The sequence below is a fragment of the Pantherophis guttatus genome, chromosome 2, assembly GCF_059756535.1.
Source record: "Pantherophis guttatus breed Tessera chromosome 2, ASM5975653v1, whole genome shotgun sequence".
Taxonomy (NCBI): Eukaryota; Metazoa; Chordata; class Lepidosauria; order Squamata; family Colubridae; genus Pantherophis; species Pantherophis guttatus.
In genome coordinates this window covers 129,790,897-129,808,902 of record NC_142064.1, presented here as the reverse complement: position 1 = coordinate 129,808,902, position 18,006 = coordinate 129,790,897, and the positions used below count along the sequence as shown (strand labels likewise).

Here is an 18,006-nt window from a genome sequence, read left to right as displayed (position 1 = left end):
GGGAGATCTATTTTACCGGGCTATACCCAAACAAGATAATCCTGATCTATGAATTCTATTAAAGAAAGAAAGAAAAAATAACAAGTGTACTATAATCCAGGCAACTCAGCACTCTCTGAGTCTATGTGTAGACTACAGTTATTAGATTTTTCTATGCTGACAAGGAATCTGGAATCTCTGGAATTCTTTTGAAATCTGTAAGTCTGGATGATTCATGGCATGCACATTTATTTATTTTTCCAACCCATCTGGATGATGACAGATTCAGGATGTTGGCTGTTAAGCATTTCTTCACGCATGCAGAAATAAAATCAGGCTGTAACCATCTTGCAGCAACATGAATTGTGTTTGGAGCTAGAGTTGTTTCATCTTAAACAGCAAACTAAGTTATATCAGAGTCACATCACGAAACATTAGGCACGTATGAGCTAAGTGCAATAAAAAAGATCAAATGTAGATATTAAAAGACTACAATGCATGCCTCAACTAAGGTACATGGTCACTTTTGCTATAAAAATGCATTTACTTACCATTCTCAGCTTTTCACTCAGCAAATGCCCCAGAAGACCCGGTATTACTAATTTATTGCTCACCACGGTGATGAATACACCCACATGCAATTCAAACCTGTACTGTATATGCTTACTCAGAAATAAGTTTCATTATGGTCACGCCTTGTTTCAGAATATAATTGCCGACGGCTTTCACAGAAGTTCATGCATATCATTTTTTAAAAATCCATTGAAAACATCTCTTGAGACAAAGCACCCGGTGGTAAAATAGCTTTAATCCCAACCATGACCAAACCCTTATCTCAAATGTTCCGCTCTGTGCCCAGTTCTTTGCCTTATTTCCAGATGCTTTTGAGCTTGCAATTTCCGAAATCTCGCACCGCTGCTGTCCACATCGACTAAGACTGGGGGCCGATCGCCAATTCATCCGTAACACACGCGGGTGCTGCCTATCCTTGGAACAAATTTTGCCGAGCTTGGTGAACCCCACTCCCGCCACCATATGAGTTGCGGTAGCACCATACATTTCCATGCACATCTCTTAAAATAATAATAATAATAATAGCTGCTGCCAATTTGGACTCCAGAATCTGTTTTCTAAACGAGCCCGGGAAGAGCCCATTCATATTCAACGATTCCCTCCATGCATATAATTCCACCCTTTCGCAATCACACAAGAACCAAGTATCACCAATCTAATAAAAAAAAACCAAAACAAAACACGTGGGCTCCCACCGCACGAGCGAGAAAACGCGCACGCGCTTTAAAAAACAACAACAAACGAACTGCCCAACGGCTCCGGCAGCGAGCGCTCGCGCTCTCGCGCGTGCGCAGCCCCTCCGCCTACCAATTCCGTTCAAGATTCTTCGGCCGCGAGCTTTTTTTTTTTTTTTCCCTCCTCCTCCTCCTTGTTCCCCCGCCCCTTTCCAAGGCTCCACCGTCTCCGCCGCCAGTCTTGTAAGCGGGCTGCTTCCGTTCCCCGGAAGAGAGAGAGAGAGAGAGTTGGGGGTGGGGAAGGGAAAGGAAGGGCGGGGCGAAGAAAACCGGAAAGGTAGTTTCGCTTCCGGCTGCGTCGGAGGGGCTTCCCGCCTCTTCGAATCCGGTTGGAAAGAAAGAAAGAAAAGAAAGGACTGCGGGGCGGTGTTTCCGAAAGGGGAGAAAGACCGAGCCGGAGAGTGTGGGGGAAGGGGGGAAAAAAGGGGGAAGGGGGGAGGGAAGCCGTCGATTGTGCCCTTCTCCGTCATGGCCGTCGGTTCAGCTTCCGGCGTGAGGATGGGGGTCTGGAAGTGTCCCTATGGCAACAGCGCGCCTTTCTACTAATCTCCCAGGCCCGACGCGCTTCCCTCGAGAGCCCCTTTCTCTGTGCTCCCGCTCTGCTTTCCTCCCGTCCCCCTTTTGAAGGCCTGAAAGTGACTGAAAGAGAAAAGAGCGGTCGAGTTGAACGGCGAAGCGCGGGAGTTTCCTCAGTTCTAACCTTTCCTGCCCTGGGAAGACAGGCCTGGCGGAGCTTGACGGTTGGTCATGTTTCCTTGCGAATGCTGAATATTTGGGGTGTGTGGTGTATTTTTTGATCCCAGCCCTGTAGGTAAGCTGCCTTTTTTGGAACTAAGCTCCCAAAGAACTCTTATGGTTGCTTGGTGCTGAGGGAAGTTATCACCAAAAAACACCTAGCAAACATATGAGGTTTTTTTGCACGTGGAATATCCCCATATAACTCCTAACTGGGGAAGGGTGGATGTGAATAGGTTAAAACAAATGTTACCCTCTCCTGCTATCCGTAGTGTCAGCGCTCAGGCTAGGCTTTGTTACTAAATAGGTCTGAATACTGTTTAGTATTTGGTATGCTACCCTGTTTCCCCTAAAATAAGACATCCCCTGATAATAAGCCCAATCGGGCTTTTGAGTGCATGCACGAAAATCCCCCCCCCCGAAAATAAGCCCCCCCAAAATAAGCCCTCCCTGAAAATACTTAAATGCATGCACAGCCAGTCCCCTCCATTTCCTCTGGTTAGGGTTAGGGAGACAAAGCTGGAAATCAGAAGATGGCAAGAGGAGCCCCATCTTGCTCCACGCACCCCAAAATAATAAGACATCCCCAAAAATAAGGCCAAGCGCTTATTTCGGGGTTCAAAAAATATAAGACAGGGTCTTATTTTTGGGGAAACACGGTATGGTATATATTTAGTATAGTATACTATATTTAGTATACATATGAAATTTCATTTTAATGTAAGCCGATTAGCATATGTTCAAAGGGACAATAAAGTTACCAATCTGGAATTAGCAGAGTTGGAATTTTTTTTAAAAAATATGTGTATATGTGACAATGGTCACGTTTGTCATAGAGTTTTATGGGATTGCAGAGTTCATCTAGTACAGCTGGTTTAAGACCTCTAGTGAATGACAGCTGGTCCTGTTTTACATTTGTTTGCCTTTGTGAAAATAGAATGGGGAAATCTGAATGTGGGAGGAAAATTACACACCCAGAATTGTGACTCTTACAGTTTGCCTTCAGTTCTTCACAAATTTATCATCATGAATTGCAGACTAATTTAAAAGGATAATCACATCCTGAATAACTAGTTCCACTCTTAATTTTTAGTTACATTCAGAAACACATGAAGAGTATGATGAGTTAGATACACATCTTTTTTTTTTTTAAAGTCAACATCAGTATAAACAGATTGTGTTTTGGAGAGATTGTATCAAAAAATGTTTTGACAACGATTTATTATTTAGACTGACACACTTAAGAGTTGGAAAAATATTATATGGGCAGGCTGGGATGCTGGGCTTTATTTTTTTTAGAAAGAAGGAGAGGAAATGGCCTGAAATTTATATATAGCCAATAATATACAGGTTCTAAAAAGATCTGCTCAAGACTTGCAATTTATCGATATATAAAATGACTATTTTTAAGAGATAAATTTTCTTTTTTCTGAGAAAAATTTTAAAAATAATTTTTAAATTACAATTTTAAGTTACAAATCTATCATAGTATTTTTCCCAGCATATCATAAGAGGGAATGTAGAACTTGGGTAAACAGATGAAAGATGCATATTTTTTATAATAACTGTTTTTGCTGTTATTAATATGGCTCATTGATATTATATTTTAATATGATTTCATAAGAGAATGTCAACCGGCCCTCCCCAACCTGGTATGCTCCAAATGTTTTTGGTAGTCTGAAATAGCTCTTGTCAATATTTGAGAAAATTAACAGATTTGATTCCAGCTTTCAGAGGACAGAAATATTGTTTGTAGTGTCATCCTAAGTGAAGTTGGAGAAATGCGAAATGGCAGATCAACAGCCGCTTTCAAATCCTACCAACTATATCAGGAAATATTGTGGCATGAGAAATACATCTTTTTTTTTTCTTTCCACTAGGACTTTTTAAAAAAATGTGACATCTGGTTCATCTGTTTATTTAATGTTAAACATTTGCTTTATCTTTTGCTCTTTTTTCAGATTCTTGAAGATTTGATTATCTTGAGTCAGTTATGTAAGGAGCATAATGATGGGTGAGTATGCTAAACTAATCCATTTAATTGTCGATTTTAAGTTACTGTTTTAGAATCTACCATGTCAAGAAATTTCTCACTAAAGCAATTGGCATTCATTTTTAGTTACAATCAGATTTATTATTTTACATTTAAGAATTAATGCATTTCTGAACAATTTCTATAACTAATGACTTCCCTAATGCTGCAAATTATTTGCTATCCAGGAGAGCAAGTATACTACTTTTATTCATCCCAAAGGACCCACTTGTTCCACATTTGTGTTTTTTTAATGATCATGAATATGCCTCAATTAGTAATTGTGGTAGATTTGTGAGAACTACCACACAACTATTCATCTCTTGATAAACTCATTAGTGAAATTTAGTTTTAGTACACAGGTTCTATGGATCTATTTAAAATAATCAGATTGTGAGGGGAGAATACATCCCCTATTTTTTCCATCTGTTGGGTTCACATATTCTGTTAAGTTATAATGTGATTTGCTGGGGGGCAGACAAGGGCTTGTTTTATGTGAACATAGCCATTATGCTGTGTAAACTGCAGTTCAGCTCAACGTTATGAGTGAAACCATTTGGTTCATTCAGCAAAATATGATTAAATACATCATGCCTTAATGGAGTGTGAACTAGTTATATTCAAAGGGTCCTTATCTACTTTCTTATATTTACATTTTTAAAATAATATTTTAAAATATCGTTCCTTTTTAGAAGCAGCAAGTACTCATGAAAGCATATTCTGTTGCATTTTTCAAGTTAATGACATTAGTGTTGCTTGATTGATGTTTTCTTCCATGTATATGTATAATTTTTCTACTTCGTTTTGTCTTCTGTTTATTTTTTTCATAAGCCCAAAATTGCAGACATTTAATCTTTTGCTCTCATTATTATAGTTACCTTTCACTGTGTTAAAATTGTGGAGCAATACTAACACATTGCCTATATTTTGGTGTGCTTTTTTATCTTTATTGAAGTCTCACATGTATTCTTTAGTACTTTCTCTTTTGTTATATAGAATCTGTAATAACAAGAAAACAAATTGCTTATTTTTCTTCCTCAAATAATACACTTTTTTTTTAAATTAAAGATGAAACTACTGACTGTATGAAGATGGATGCTGGGGACTATATGCAAACTAATCATACTTCTGTGTTCAAGACTTTTCCTGAGCAACAGAATGTTATTTCAGGCAACCAGCATCCATTGTCTGACAACAAGGTTTGGGAATTGGCTACTTCTGCTTTCTTATCTGTATAGCAATTTTTTATAAATCAACATATGTCTGATCAGAAATTAATTTTGAAATTACATTTAATAAAGAAGCTAGAAACTTATCTGTGTCACTCTGGCTATTTAGATCAAGATTAATAAGATTTTAATCCTCTGCTTCTATATATTCAAGCCTCTGTGATTAGTAAAAATGCTGAAACATTTATTACAGAATATTTGGTACATGTGGTTCTTGCTTAACACCAATTGAGACTGGGATTTTCATCACTAAGCTATATGGTCATTGGGTGAAACATTGTAACAGCACCACTTAGTATCATCAATGGCACGGGCATTGCAACAGTTATAATTTTGAAGATGGTCATAAATTCCATCTTTCAGCCCCATTGTAACTGAACAGTGGTTGAATAAAATGGTCATTATGCAAGGAGTACCTGTACTTATTAATTTGATCTTTTTTTTGCCTTACAATCATGAACAGTAATAACATTTTGTTTATCGATTTCTTCTGTTTCCACCTAATAGCTTTCTCTGATTGACTTTTGCTTTTTCAACTTTATTAATAATTCTTTAGTACTGAAGTTCTAGATATTGTGAAATAATAGCCATGTCTAGATTGTTTTGTACTATTTTTGTATCTTTTGTAATCAATTTTCATTATATTTTGTAAATGCAGAATTTTAGGGGGACTAGGAGTTGCAGTTATTTTTTTAAATTATGTAATTGTAACTAATGAACTTACTGAAAATATTTTAAATACAGTTCTTTTCTTGAAATTTTCTTTATTTTTTGTTTCTCTGTTTAGTTTTTATCAAACAAGTTTAACAGCTTGGCGGGACCTTCCACTTGTTTAACAGGAAATACTTCTTGTAGTTTCAATTACTATCCAGGTAAATCTGGCTGCACTGGCTTTGAAACAGATGAAGATCCATTAGAAGATTCTAACATTTAGGTAGTAAGTCACATGTGATATAGAAATAAGGCCTTATGTTAAATGAAGACCATTCCCCTATTTAGTGGATGCTTTAGATTTAATTTTACTATCATACAATTTATAATTGAATCTAAAGTATCGACTAAATAGAGGGATGGTCTTCATTTAACACGAGGCCATATTCCTATAGGGAGCTAATATAATTTGAAATGTTCTTGGTAGTTTATGGAGGAAACTTTGCTGGTTGGATGACTGGTAATTATAAATATCAGTTGTTAGAAGGAATTTCCATTTACTGTATTAGATACTACAGCACGGGTGTCAAACTTGATCGCGTCACATCACAGTATTGCAACAATTTTTGCCGTTGCGGAGCTCGGGTAGGCATGGCCTGCGTTGTGATGCATCAGCCTACCAGCCACCACCTAGTCTATAGTTTGGTCTGAACTTAGGTTCTTTAAGAAAGGCATTGCTAATTTAGCAAGCATAGACTTACACTTGTAAAATATATGTATTTTGATTGAATATTCTGATGTGTTCATTTGCATACTCTGCATATTGAACTTTTTTTGTTTGCATCTTTACAATATTGAATCTCTATTTCTGAAAACGTAGATAGAACCAAGTAAAATTTTAGTATAGCTCAAAGTTTGGTAGGAAAATTTGGTAGAAATTGATCATGGACAGTCAAGTGACTATCCTCACCCCACAGTGACTTTCTTTAAAAGTATTTTTGTAAACGGATTGAATTGTAGCAAATTTACAAATAAAAGCCTTGGTAGTACAGGGGCTTAAGGCACCCTGTTATTAAGCTGATTAAGACCAGCTGCCTGCAATTCTGCAGGGTTCGAATCTCGCCAAAGGCTCAAGGTTGACTCAGCCTTCCATCCTTTCTAAGGTAGGTGAAATGAGGACCCAGTTGTGGGGGCAATAAGCTGACTTTGTATAAATATACAAAAGGATGAAGGCTATTGCTGAGCACATTGTAAGCCGCCCTGAGTCTTCGGAGAAGGGCGGCATATAAATCAAATTAAAAAAAAACAAAAAAAAAAAAAACCCAGTTAATTATTAGCACAAAGCTGTTTGTTTAAACATAAAGCCAGTTGACTTTTCCCTTCAAAATATATTTTGGAAAATCTATTTAAAATCTTTGTAATTTCTTCTAAATATTGGGGAACACAGAAAGCATATTTTTTATGCGATAGGCAATATAAGAGATTATGGGCATCTCACTGACCATTCCTTGCTTCTTCTCTGGCAGAATCCACAAGCTTTGAGAGCTGCCCAGCAACTGGAGTAAAAAGAACATTTGGAACAAGTGCCAATGGTCAGTGGAAGAGTTGCAGCTCCGCTCTTGGCTCTGTTTCACAGAAGCCCAGAGTAAGTCGCAGTGCATATTATGAAACCCGCAAAAATCCAAGGTACCTAAAATTTTCTCAATTTATTTTTGTCATTAACACCTTAATTCTATTTGTTGCAGGTTTAGTACAATATGAAACATTTTGAAATGTAACAAAGCTTAGATGTGATTGCTTAGGATAGAAATGCTAGCAGTCCTCACCCATGGTAATTGGGACCAGGAACTGCGCTAAGTGATAAAATCATAAGATGCAATGTCATATGACCACACCAACTTACAATAATAGCTTCAGGATTCAGGGTTGCAGTCTTTAGCTGAATTTTATGCGATTGCACCATCCTGCAGTCATGTGATAGCCATTTGTGACCTGTCAGCTTCCTCATTGACTTTGCTTGTTGGAAGCCAGCAGTGAAGATCACAAATGGCAATCATGTTGCCATTTGTTGCTGGACACCGCATCGTAATTGCAAGCCAGTTGCCAAGTGCCTGAATTGTGATCATGTGACATTGAGGACACTGTGACAAGACCTATTGTAAGTACCCCGGTACAGTGTTGTCATTTTGAACAGTTACTGAACAAGTGGACATTTAAGGAAGTCGGTGGTTAGAGTGCAGTACTGCAGGCTACTTCTGCTGGCTGCCTGCAATTTGGCAGTTCAGATCTCACCAGGCTCAAGGTTGACTTGGCCTTCCATCAAATCAAATCAAATCTTTATTGTCAATGCACAACATGTGTATAATGAAATTGAATGAGCCTCCCTTGGTGCAGTCTCCCCCAACAGAAAATACATCTCAATAAATGAAAGAAATAGAATCCCTAAACCCAAATAAGTAATAACTAACACACATTCCCATACACCTATATGTATGTAACATATTATATTACATCAGTATGAACATGTTGAATGTTGCGCTGGCCCTGCAAGTCTTATCATATTAAGCCTAATTCTGGTGTTATGTTGGTGTTATCCTTCCGAGGTGGATAAAATGAGGACCCAGATTGTGGGGGCAATATGCTGACTCTGTAAACGTCTTAGAGAGGGCTGTAAAGCAATATATAAGTCTTAAGTGCTATTGCTACCTGTAATAGTTTTGATGGGCTAATTGGTGAAGGGAGTGTCCATTATTCACAGACATCTCCTAAATAGAAAATACATCACTGGTTCTTTGTGTCATTTGGTAAGTTTGAAGCAACAGACTTCACCTGAAACAGATATGTATTTGCCAATTAAAATCATTGAGGCAGGCTTTAATTGGCATAGAATATTGGTCTGTTTCATGGGAAGTTCATTGAACTGAAGTCCAGTAATTTGAGATTTAGCTGTACAGGTAGTCCTTGACTTAACAACCATTTGTTTAGTGGTCAGTTGCAGTGATTTATGACCAATTTTCACACTTATGACCATTGCAGGATCCCTATGGTAATGTGATCAGAATTTGGACACCTGACATATATTTATGACAGTTGCACTGTTTTGGGGTCATGTAATCACCATTTGTATCTTTCCTAGCCTGTTTCTGACAAACAGAATCAATGGGGAAGCCAGATTCATTTAACAACTGTGATGATTTCCTTAACAATAGTGGCAAAAAGGTCATAAAATGGGATGACTCACTTAACAACTGCCTTGCAGCAACAAAAATTTTGGGTTCCATTGTGGTCATAAGTTGAGGACTACCTGTAGGGATACAAAAGTAGCTGCCAATGTCTTAAGTGAACTGCATATTTATTCAGGGGTGAAATGCTCCCGATTCGGACCAGATCACCTGCTCTGGTAGCGATGGTGGCGGGTGGTTCAGAGAGCTGGTAGCAAAAATCCCTGTACGCCCCCCCCCCTCACATGCTCAGCTGAGCCGCGTGAACATCAGGCTTTTTTTTTTTTTTACTTTTAAAAGCATTTTTTCTACAACCTCTTCAGCCAAAAAAATGCTTTTAAAAGTTAAGAAAAAAAGCCTCTGATGATCGCGTGGCTCAGCTGGGATCGTCAGAGCCTTTTAAAAACATTTTTTTCTGCAATCTCTTAAAGTTGCAGAAAAAAATGCTTTTAAAAGTTAAAAAAAAAAAGTTGGCCACACCCACCCAGTCACATTAACCCCCCAAGCCACGCCCACTGAACCGGTAGTAACAGATTTTACATTTCACCCCTGTATTTATTTCTTGTGAGATTGGCCTATCTCCCAAGGAAAGGCTGAATCCTGTAAATACATGCTTTTAAATTGCATGGTTGGGAGGTTGCATTATTTTAATCTGTCTGGGCCAAAATGATTTAATTTGATTTTATCTGGTTTTTAAATTTTTTGTATCTATGTTATTTTATTGTTTGGCTGTTCACCGCCCTGAGTCCTTCGGGAGTAGGGCGGTATACAAATCGAATAAATAATAATAATTATTATTATTATAGAAATTATTTGCATTTTTCCTTTCTAAAAAGACAATCAACGGTGTGAAAAAGTTGTCTTACATGTTCAAGTGAATGGGCTAGATGCCAAGTATGGCATCCCCTGGAATATGGGTTAGGAATTACCAAGCCAAGCCACAACACCAAGTAGGAGATGGCCCAGGGGTTGAAGACCAGGAGAGCTTCTGGGAAAGGAGGCTTGAGGCTAACAGCCTTCCATCCTATATAGACTTGACAATGTCCATTATACAAATGGCAATAGACTAGATGAATAACATTAAATTCAGAGTTTAAAGTGAGGAATATCAAGTCAGAGTTCAGAGATAAACATCAATAGCCATATTGAATTCAACGGTATAGTGCAATATCAGGTTTTCAATTTCAATTATATAAAATGTAAAGGATGTATGTTTGTGTTTTTATTTTTTATAGTTATAATGTACACTGAAGACTGCATTTAAGTTTGTTATACCATATGCAATGACAATAAAGTAAACTAAATATAAACATTGTGGAAGGACTTGAAATAAGCAGATCATACGTGAAAACCTCAAATGTTTTGGAATTGAAGCAGCTCACCATGGATGAATGGGTCAGGTTTCTGACCCCGATTACAGGAATATTTGGTTGCAAATTATTGCAGCCAAAGAAGTGATTATTTTTTCATACTAGCATATCGTATTTCAGGTGTGAAGTATCATCAAAATCCACTATTGGATCCTTTATTTGTTTTCTCAGACTGCCCTTATGTCAGTAGAATCCACGTGAAAGCTACATGTTAACCTCCAAGAAAGCATTGTTAAACTGATACAGTGTGAAACACAGTATCACATCATTTCTTGTTACCGCACATAAATCTAAGTTCATTATGAATTTTTTTTCACCGTACTGTATGTTTAAATTGTCTTTTTAAAAGAGAATATTCATGGTTTGCTAGGGTTTCTATATGAGTTTTTCTAGATTGCATAGAAACATACTTAAAACCTGAATGTCTTTATAAGGCTAGCTAAAAAGACTTACCATTTTTTTCTGCAGTATGACTGCAAATTCCTTTGTAGGAAAATCAAACCACCATAGTCAAATTTCTGCCTATGAAAAATCCTTTCCAATTAAGTCCGTTGCTAATCCATCATGCCGTCGGAGCTTACTAAGTCCCAAGAAGTCTCAAAGAAGATTCATCAGCACTGCAGAAGAGGTAGGTGAAAAAGGAAAACAGAAATAAATTGAAGCTGCTTTGGTGGAGGAAGACAGAGTTAAATTTCGTTGGACTGGGAAGTTTATATATTTTCCCGATCTATCTTGTGTTATAGATTTTTTCCCAAGGTAATGTTGAAATATCTCACAATGCTCAGTTATCTTAATTTTGCAGAAGAGCAGCATTGACATAAATGCTTTTAGTTCAACTCCTGGATTTTAGGCTGAGAGAGGAAGTAGTACCTAGAACAGTGATGGCTAACCTTCTTTCCATCGCGTGCCAAAAGCGGGGGGAGCGTGGTGGGGTCACACACGCGTGCCCACATCCATAATTCTATGCCCCAATCCCCCGTGCTCCCCCCATTTTTGGCATGGGGAGGGCAAAAATGGCTTTCCCCACCCCCCCAGAGGCCCTCTGGAGGCCGGAAATGGTGTGTTTCCTGACTTCTAGTGGGCCCAGAAGGCCCAAAAATCAGCTGGCCGACGCACGCATGCGTGCCGGAGCTGAGCTCGCATGCCCACCGATACAGCTCCACGTGCCACCTGTGGCACCCGTTCCATAGGTTCACCATCATGGACCTAGAAGAATAGAACAATAAAAAGTGAATAAATTTAAGGGATTATTTTGGTGAGAAAATCCTAAACAAGGGAAAAAATGAATAAGAAAAGATGACATTGTTAAGAGATGCCCATAAATAAGTGCTGCAGATGTGTGAAATATAAGTTTTCATAGAATAACCAACTATCCATAAGCCATTTTCTGTGGAATGCCATATGCTAAATAAATAAATAATTTTTTTTTATTGAAAAGTTTTTTAAAAATTTACACATATTTTCCCCCCCCCCTCCTGCCCCAACCCTCCCCCCCCCCCCGGACTTCCCAGAGCAAATACTGGGTATAGCATTTAACAAACATAGAAAAAAACATAGGCTAACTATCTATAGATTTATCTCTCTCTTGCACTTTAACTCCCCTTGTTCATATCTAAATATAACTATTTAAACCAATTATTGCTTGAAAGTAATCAATCCAACTTCGTTTTTGTCCGTTCTTCAATAATAAGCAAGTCTTCTTTCTTCCACTATTACACAATCAGAGCCCAGTTACAATTAACCATCACATCTCCAACGCTTACATATATTAACACATTAACAAAATATTTTAACCAATCTCAAATAAAATATATTGTAAAAACCTTATTTTTACTTTTTACCCCATAAACTTATATTGATTCTTCTTGGAAACGTTCCTTACTTAATAGCTTTGCATAAACTTATTCATCTTATTCTCTACGAATCCCCTACGTATAATCAAATACCATCTTCACTATTTAATATCTATAAAAAATATTGTGAAAACCTTCCCTCAACCCTTGCACCACTTATATTTTCCTTATAACCCACAAGTTTATATTTATTCTTCAACAAAATATTCTTTAATATAGCATTAATGTAATTTAAAACAAAGTATGAAGGTTTAAGTAATATCCTTCTTCTAACCCATAAATTTATATTAAATGATCTACACTGTCCATAACTTTTACATCCACAATATTTTTCTTTTAACCCATCAGCTTATATAAATTCTTCAACAAAGCATTCCTTGAAATATACTTCAAAACAAAAGTGAAAGTTTGGTCAGCGGCCCATAACAATTCAAGAACAAATCATGTCCCTAAATCATTCATTTTCACTATAATATAACTTTTCAAAACAAATCATATCCCTAAATACAGGTATAGTCATTCATTTTCACTATTACTATCCTCCCCAACAAGGAGGATTATAATTTTTCCATCTCCATTTTTTCCTGACTTTTTTGCGAACCTTCTTCAGTCTTATTCCTCCGCCTTCTTTTATTTTTATAAATTCTTGAGTTTTCAACTGAAGTTGCTGTACCTTACAATCTTGTTCTCTTTGCAAAGTAGTTCCTTTCAGTAAACACACCTCTTTAACTGCGATTCCATTTTTGTAAAAAAGTTGTAAAGTTCCACTTCGAATCCTCTTTCTTATATTAGAAATCCCAGCACCTGACAATTTTCCAGTTGACTGTATCATAGCCTCTGGAGAAATCTCTCTCGGTATTTCCTGATTACGCTCCTTCAAACCTCTCAGCCTTTCCTTCTTAATTTGAAAAACATCCATTCCATTTTCCAAAGGCACATTAAACTGGATTGTTTCTCCCAGCTCTTCATTCAGCAACTCACTATTATTTGGCATCTGAAATACCGATACAGTATCTTCACTTGTATCTTTGTTGCAAATTTGAGTAAAATCTTTCTTGAAAAACCCTTCCATTCTTTCCACTAACGCGGAGGTAAATGATTCTAAAGTTTCTTTAAAGAGATCCACAGTCAGTATTTGTGTATTTACTGATGTATATAATGGTAAGCCTTCATCACTTTCAAAAAAGCCAGCCATTTTTTTCTTTTTTTCTTTTTTTCTTTTTTCTTCCCAATAAAACTTTCATTTTATACTTTTCCAGCAACTAAATCAATTATTCCAATCCTTAAGTGGTACAAGTCTTTTTTTAAAAAAAATAATTTTTAAATCCTTCTCCTTTTAAGATAAAATTCTCTTCTTTTAAACAGGGGCTTTCAACACAACATAATACTTTGTATCTAACTTTCACTTCTTCACGCCCCATTAGAATCAAACGCCATCTTACTTTCCCTTTCTCCCATAGAAATTCAGAGGGAAGTGATGGACTTTTCGGAGTTAAAGTTTAGTACTTGCAATTTTAGTTTCTCCTGTATTTGCTCTGCCAGCTTTCAAGTCCAAAATCTTTTTAAAATTGAGTTGCTGGGGTGGTCACGGCGTCTAGTTCTGCTTGAAACAGAAACATCCCGGGTCCGGAGCAATGACGGGCTTTCCGGGGAGCTCTCACCCTTTAAGCCCCAGATTTAAAAAGAAACCTGGGGCTCTTGGGGAGCTCTACCCACACCCATCGGCTCTCTTTCCCCCCTTCTCCCAGGGGGAAAGTTTTCAAGACGCTAGACAGCTGATTTTCGCTGTTCTAGCATCTCTAACGGAATCCCGGGACTGGCGCTCACAAAGGAGCATCTTTCGGCGCTGGCAGAGCCACCGGAAGTCCCAATAAATTTCTGTGGACTCTTTCTTATTAAGCACATGACCATTTATCTGTGCTCTCACATTGAGATTATTTTTGTCCCTGGCCATGAGGTTTATCAATGCTTGTTTTAGGATCTTAATTTATTCTGCATATCATATAAACTTACTTTGTCAACTTTGTAAATTAGTTTAAACCACTTTTGCATCCTATAAAATATTATGTAGACACACTATTGTACTGTATACTTTCTGGTAACGTATGGGATTTTTTTTCTCAGACAGTTCGGGAAGAAGAGAAAGAAATATACAGGCAGCTGATTCAAATGGTTACAGGGAAGAATCTGTCAGCTTCCAAAGCCTCTTCATTATTGTCTCTTCACCTGTGAGTGTCTGAAATATATTGAATAATCTGATTGTCTACAAGTTTGTTTCCAAAATTTCTGGCCTTTTGCTTTTGTTTTCAGGACCAGATGTGGAGGTACCAATAAAAAAACTACGAAAGAAACTGAAAACAAATGTATGAAACCTTTTGATGTTTGTGGCCCCTCTCTGGGCAACCCATCATCCAGTCTTCTTAGGATGCAGGAGCACCATTCTCACAAACCACTATCGCAACCAGTTTGTAGTTTTACTTCCCATGTTAACTTTGATCCCAAGACCAGTACACCCATACAACAAACAAATCTACCAGCATTGGATGTGCAGACTGAAGGTAAAATCAACTGATATACTTTGAAATACTGTGGGTTTTATTTCCTGACCCCAAACTCTTGACTTACTATTTTCTCCAGGCCATCTGCACTGTTAATTCTCAGATGCAGGTTTGTTACTTCTAGCCTGGTATCTAAATTAACTGAATAAATTTGAATTCAGTCATTGTATGGATTCTGTTTTGGAGAAAATTATTGGTACAGAGTAATAATCTTGCACCCTGTTTTGTTTGATCTAGGAAGTGATTCAGTCATAATGCTAAATGGCAAAGACTTCAGATCTCCAGCTCCAAGGCAAGTGGGCTTTCTGACTTGTAGAAACTACAATTATTGTTTTGAGGGGAGTAGAATAAAAAAAAAATGGTTGAAGTAAATTTGTTGAGCTTAGAGTAACGGAATAAGGAGAGCAAATTCATTAACGCTCCATTAATTTCAGAGGGACTTTAGCATTATTTATTTCTGATCTTGGGATTGTCCATTTGGCCTTAGTTTACTTTGAATAAAACGTTTTACTGCATCAGTAATTCATACAAATTTTGTGGTTTTATGTAATAAACCTCAAATTTTAGAAGTTTTTTTGGTTCCCACCCCTAGATTGTAAATGTTAAAAGGTGTCTCAGACTTTTCTCCAGATTTTCACTGCTTTTCAACTCTGCTGCTGTTTCAGAGTTTTTCTCTAGTTCATTTGCAGTACCGTTTATTGAAGCATTCTGTTTCCCATGGCTTTTAAATATGCAGTATCATTTAAGCAGAAAGTGTGACCTTTTCCCAATTGCTGGCTCCAATAATGTTCTGAAATTGCTAGTAGAAATTGCTAGTAAATGTTTGGTAGAAATTTTTGTTTGGTTGCCAAGTGCACAATTGGACTTAATGTACTGCTCTTGATATTTTCTTCTGTCTTAGCACTACAACTGAACTTAGCTTTAATACTTCTTGTTTCCTTTTTCCTGGAAGACGCATTAAACCTTTCTACTTTCTGCTTTTTTTTTAGTACACCTTTCTTTGAGGCTGAATTGTGGATAAAAGAATTGTAAGTACATTCCATTTCTAAACCCTTATTATAGTTGTTTTTCGGCTATTTAACGTTTTTGTCTCTAGTTTAGCCTTTTTTTAACGCTGAATTTATCTTCTTGGTTTGACTAACAAAAAAATTGCTTTTGTTTTCCTTTTCCATTACTGTAAAGAAGCCAGACAGTCTGAATTCCTATTGCTAATGAGGGAAGAAAACTATATGTTAAGTTCACATATCTTTGTTGTATATTACATAGGATCACATAGGATAGAATATGTGAGAGACCAAAGCATATGGGAGTTTAATTTATCAATCTGTGGTCTTAAGACTGAAAATATTTTATAGAAATCATTGTGAAAAATTGTGAGGGAGATGGGCAGTTAAGCGTGATAGATAGATAGATAGATAGATAGATAGATAGATAGATAGATAGATCGATCACTTGTGAAATCACTTTTCTACTTACATGCCAATATTGAAGCGCTTTCAGGGGTAAATACAAATCTTTTCTGTTTTAAAACAGAAAAATGAGCATTCAAATCCCAGTACGAAATCTTAGTCCATACTATTAGATCCTTTCTTGTAGATCTTTCAGTTAAATTTTGGCAGTATTTAAAAGATTGTTGCCACAATTCACTCTTCTGACTTTCTGAAGAACTGGAGTATTGGTGTGACATTACTAGGAGTGCATTCATTTTTTTTTCTCCTATTTACTTTTCAGGGGGCTAGGAGGATATCGTAAAACTGCCCCCACATGGCCTGAATCTGACTATTTGCTACAGAATGCTACCAGTTTGATCTAGGAATTATCAGTGAAATGCAAATGAAGTCCCAGTGTGCAGTATGCAAGTTGCCTACCTTGAACTAAAGATGTGTGTGGGTGTCCAATAGGACTAGCAATTAGGTTAGCAGACATGACACACTCACCCATCATTACCCATCCTATATCTCAAAGCAGCCTTCCCATAAGGAAGGAGCAGAAGCTGAAAGAAATAATAAGTCAGGCATAACTAAAAGTGTGCAGAAATGAATTTTCATGGCTGGTAATTCTGAATATTTAGTTTATTGTGTACAAACCTCTATCTAGAACCAGTGTATATGACTCCCGAGCCCGTGAGAGATTGCGACATATAGAGGAGCAGAAAGCCTTGGCATTGCAGCTTCAGAATCAGGTGAGAAAACTCAATATGATTATTGTTTTTAAAAGATCATTGAAATTATATCAGAGCTGAGAAAGGTGTCTGATTTTCCAGGTTCCTTCTATCTTCTCTATGAATGATAGTAATTGATGCAATTGGATACATAGTTTCCCTTAAAATCGCCATCTGAATCCTTTGCTTTACCTTTAATGCATGCTAGTTGACCCATGTCCTGTTTGATCATTGTTTCATAGGTACAGTAGAACCTCTGGTCATGACCATAATTTATTCCATAACTTTGGTCGCAACCCGATTTGGTAATGACCCAAACTTAATTTTGGAAATTTGGTGCTTACAAAAAAAAAAATGGCACAGATTACATAAATATTTTAAGATTAAAATATGAATTACTTATAAATTATTACTATGTAAATTATGATGTAGATTATTGCTTAAAATACATAGATTACATAAATGGTTTGATACTATCCCCCTTAGTTCAATTTAACATGTACGTTTATTTTCCTACCACCTATATCACATTTCCCATACCGTGTAGAATTCCTACTTATATAAGTATATAGCATGGTTGAACGTAGCCAAACCGAAAATGTTGAATTGTACTAATATGTTATTCAATAACACCCCCCCCCCCAAAAAAAAAATGGTGCAGAAGGGGAAATCGGCCGCGGGAAAAAAAATTGTGAATTTTTTGGTTGGAACCCGATTTGGTCGTGGTCAGAAGCATTCGTAACCAGAGGTTCTACTGTATTTACTTCCCTAAATAGAGTAAGAGAATGACCATAGGTAATCAAAAAAGCAGTGGGAGTGGAAGTGACATCTGGCTTGTTGCTGGCTTCCCCGTTAACTTTGCTTGTGGGGAGCTGGCAGGGAGTGTCAAAAATAATCACATCACCATGGT

At 37.1% G+C, this 18,006-nt stretch overlaps 2 protein-coding genes across 5 annotated transcripts in view; one reads left to right on the top strand and one right to left on the bottom strand.

Annotated features, from left to right (window-relative positions):
- Window positions 1–1,552, bottom strand: part of PFKM (phosphofructokinase, muscle) — a 57,299-nt gene extending 55,747 nt beyond the window's left edge. The window contains exon 1 of one of the 2 annotated variants that reach the window (XM_034419175.3): window positions 1,360–1,552. The gene's annotated coding sequence lies outside the window, so the exon portion shown is untranslated. Of the gene's footprint in view, window positions 1–530 lie in introns of both variants that reach the window. The other variant, XM_087886715.1, reaches the window with a different exon arrangement.
- The window catches only part of SENP1 (SUMO specific peptidase 1), a 31,801-nt gene continuing 15,341 nt past the window's right edge, over window positions 1,547–18,006 (top strand). For all 3 annotated transcript variants that reach the window (XR_015732396.1, XR_004591814.3, XM_034419176.3), the window contains exons 1-11: window positions 1,547–2,026; window positions 3,983–4,035; window positions 5,122–5,252; window positions 6,070–6,154; window positions 7,460–7,619; window positions 10,993–11,152; window positions 14,502–14,605; window positions 14,688–14,935; window positions 15,173–15,227; window positions 15,925–15,963; window positions 17,033–17,117. Coding sequence is in view for 1 of the 3 variants with exons in the window: in XM_034419176.3 (XP_034275067.2) it covers window positions 4,029–4,035; window positions 5,122–5,252; window positions 6,070–6,154; window positions 7,460–7,619; window positions 10,993–11,152; window positions 14,502–14,605; window positions 14,688–14,935; window positions 15,173–15,227; window positions 15,925–15,963; window positions 17,033–17,117 (1,074 nt within the window). In the remaining 2 variants the exon portion in view is untranslated. The remainder of the gene's footprint in view (window positions 2,027–3,982; window positions 4,036–5,121; window positions 5,253–6,069; window positions 6,155–7,459; window positions 7,620–10,992; window positions 11,153–14,501; window positions 14,606–14,687; window positions 14,936–15,172; window positions 15,228–15,924; window positions 15,964–17,032; window positions 17,118–18,006) is intronic.